We start from the raw sequence: 3550 nt of genomic DNA on the forward strand, positions 1-3550 counted from the left end.
CGCCAAAGGAGAGGATATGTAGATGACAGGAAGAGGCACACAGTCACCGAATTGGACATATAGATGCCAGAGACGGGCGAGTAGATGCCGAAGAAGGACGAAGTAGACGCATATGCCGAAGGAGGGAGAACAGATGCCACAGAGAAAGTAATGCTATATATGAGTAGCCTCCGCGTTACCCACGAGATCGTCGTCGTACTTACACACATACATCGCCCCCTCTACAACATCGTTAGTCGTATGAACACGGTACAGCGATCCACATTTCGTTTCGTTACACGACCGCCTTCACCAGCAGCCCCTCCAGGCGGCAGAACTCGGGCACGAGCGCTGCGTATGACATGAACGCGTCCACGTCCGGCTCCGCGACCTTCGCGAGGCCGACCTGCTGCTCGCCGTCCGCCGTCGGCATCGCGGTGACCGGCGTCAGCGGCGTCGGGCCCGTCCCGCTCGTGCCGCCTACGCTCAAGTCCGGGGTGGTGAACGCAGTCGAGGCGGTCGGGCCCGAGCTCCCGCTCGTCACGGTGTCCGCGGTCGACCCCGTCTGCGTACGCAAACGCGGGAACAGGTTCGGCACGCTCAGCGTGAACGGCGTGCCCGGGCTTTTCGGCTGGCCGTCGACGTCGAGCACTTCGTCCTCCTCTTCCTCCCGAAATACGGTGTTCCCGATCCCGCGCGGCGCGCCGAAAGGCGTGCTCGCGCCGCTGCCGCTGCCGGTGCTGAGGGCCTTGGCAGGGAGGCCGCCGATGTTGGTCTTCAGCGGCGTCTGCCCGCTGACGACCCAGCGCTTGCCGAGTAGCCGGCGGATCTCATCCTCGTATGCCAGGCCGCCGCTGCTGCCCAGTGCCCATTGTGACTGCTTGCCCCAGACCCAGCGGGCAACGTAGGCAGCACCGATAGTAGCGCGACTTGGGTATCCCTGCGCTGGTGAGTTGCGGTGGGGCGCGACCTGCGCCGAGTCGACCTGTGTGGTCGGGATGAATATCGACGCGTTGAAGACATCGCCGACGAGATTCGAGATACTGGGGAAGTTGGCAGCCGCGCCCGTACACAAAATACGCGCCGGCAGCGTGCTATGGTCATAAGGGTCGAACGTCACGCCGAGAGACGAAGAAATCGGCCGCGAGTTCGTCGGTGGTGGGGTGGGAGTAGGGGTAGCCGTGTTGGATTTGCGGTTGCCCAAGACGCCTGTGGCGAGCATCTTGGCCCAGCGAACGCGGAAGGACATAACCTGGCTTTCTATCAAGCAACGCGGGTTAGCGCGCAGGTCACGGAATTCCGTCACTTTGATGCCGTGCTCGAAACGATATATGCCCTTGACTTTCTGGAATGGGTGGCTGTCGCACGAGAGGTTCCAGAAGCTGAAGAGTTTATCGTCCAGGCTGATGAGATGGGATCAGTACTCCGGCATATAAACATCGACAGCAGCATACCCGATAGATCCACCAGGCGGGACGATGGCGACGAGCCTGTCAAATGCACTCCAGCTCTTGGTGTACATGTCGCGCACGAGCGCGCGAGGAACATCGCCATTGCGGCTACTCAGAACAGCGATGTATCGCCTCTTTTCGCCTGGATCCTGAGCAGGGTGCGGGAAGAGGTTGTAGAGACGTGTGGGGTTGTAATGTTGTGCGGGAGTGAGTAAATGATCCATGGGGCCGAATGAGAGGACGGCGTCAGTTGGTGAGGGACAGAGAGATAGGTACGTGGACAGATAATCGGGCATAAAGGGCGTAACAGTCGTTTCTGCGTGTTGACATCAGTACAGCGAGAATCCAAGTGAAGGTAGCACGCACCTGGATCGAATCCGTACCGATCGACAAGGTATCTTGAGACATTGCTGACGCGCCGACCACCACCTGTGACATCGACATCGCCTAGCCATCCGCGGACTCTCCGCCCTTCCTCGCGGCTACCACCTACGAAGTCGAGGATCCCCTCATCCCAATGGCCTTGACCATTCGCAGAGGGATTAGCGCTATGGACCCATATGCCGGTAGCGCACGCGTCCGCCTCGCCCATCGGTACCCACTTGCCACAGATGAGGCTTGCCAAGAATGCGCTAGCCAACTGCAAGCGGCCCGTCCGCGCCCACACATCCTGCGGCCACGTCTGGCGCACGCGCAAAAGCTGCGCTGCGACCAGCGAGTCGTTTCCGCAGGTGCCGACCCTCCGCGCGAGGTTATCCGGGCCACCCGCCATTTCCTCCAGGTCGACAGCATGCTGGTGGGAAGACGTGTCCTGTGCGACAGGCGTGTTGGGTAGAGAAAAGGATGGCGCGGGGAAGTGAACGTGGAGGGGGACGTGCGGGTCGAGGGAGGAGAGGGAGGGTATCGTGGTCGATTTCCACCAGACGATGGCGTGCTGGGCGGCGCCGCCGATGCATTTTATTCGCCCGAGATCGTATGCGCGATGCAGCTTTTGCAGGAGGGTGTCTGGCGAGGGTGGATCAGCGATGCGATCGCGAAAATTTGGTTCCGCTGGGGACGACGGAGATGGGACGTACCAAGACCCTTGATCCACATCTCGACTGGGGTGGTGTACGCATTACCGGGCGTGGTGAAGATGCCGCCTTGTGTTCTGTGCGAGGAGCGAGCGAACTCATTGTCAGCTGGCGTCGTGGGGAGGTACGGGTGCACGCACTGGTACTCTGGTAGCTCCGTGTCAAAGTCTACGGACTCTACACCCACGAGCTCGAGGCCCTCGTCTACGATGGTCGCCCGTATCTGGTCCACCGCGAGCTCTATGCCGAGGAATAACGCCGGACCCGTCGCCTTGAGCATTTTGAGGTGATCAGATCGTTCGCGGAGGCCAGTGCTGCTTGTTGACGCGTTATCTGCCGTGCTATTGCCGCAAGATAGGCTTCCCAGAAGTTAACCTTGCGGGGAACGCGCTGAAAACGAGGGAAACTGGCTGAAGGAGATCCGTCGCCGTGGGAGAGAACCGTACGTTGGTCGAGGGGTTGCGACGCGTGCGGTATGAGCGAAATCTGCGGGCTCTACTGGGACACGTCGAACACGCGTCGGCGTCGTGTCCTCTGTGGCCGTTTTTGCAAAGGAAAGGCGGAAAACGGGCGCCTACACGACCGCAGGATACAGACGTGCATCAATCGGAGGCTGATCTTCGCTGAGTCAGCTACCACGAGCTGTCCTCGAGATTGTTTTCATGTTCCCAACGGACAAGGCGCAATGAGAAGGGTTTCGAGGCTTGTCTGATAACCGATATCGCTCTTGAAAGCTCTCAAACGCTTATGAAGGGAGGAGAACAAGGAGTGAATGCTCTAATTGTACAGCGTCATTCCATTGCTAGCCATGTGAGGCGAGTACGGTGACGCGGAGAGCGGGCCGGGCTCGGCTCACGGAGATGATGAAGAAGATTCCCACGAGGTTACTCTGTAACGAAGTCTCGATTGAAAACCTTGCCCTCCTCCCTTGGAGGAGGGCCCTTTTATACCTACAGCTGTAAGTAGTCATAACTAGTCACGGAGTATATATACGAGTCATTAGAAACCAGGAGAACCTCAAGGAACTCCAAAGGAAAATACCCCCGC

General features: G+C 59.2%; 1 protein-coding gene across 1 annotated transcript; it reads right to left on the reverse strand.

Annotated features, from left to right (window-relative positions):
* Positions 1–274: 274 nt before the first annotated feature.
* Positions 275–2783, reverse strand: SCHCODRAFT_02668804 (actin-like ATPase domain-containing protein; the record flags this gene model as incomplete). The annotated part of the gene is made up of 5 exons (XM_003030895.2): positions 275–1382; positions 1434–1746; positions 1797–2435; positions 2507–2580; positions 2644–2783. The coding sequence occupies 5 exons, from the start codon at positions 2781–2783 to the stop codon at positions 275–277; spliced, it is 2274 nt and encodes a 757-aa protein (XP_003030941.2).
* Positions 2784–3550: the final 767 nt, after the last annotated feature.

Source organism: Schizophyllum commune, assembly GCF_000143185.2.
Source record: "Schizophyllum commune H4-8 unplaced genomic scaffold SCHCOscaffold_7, whole genome shotgun sequence".
Lineage (NCBI taxonomy): Eukaryota > Fungi > Basidiomycota > Agaricomycetes > Agaricales > Schizophyllaceae > Schizophyllum > Schizophyllum commune.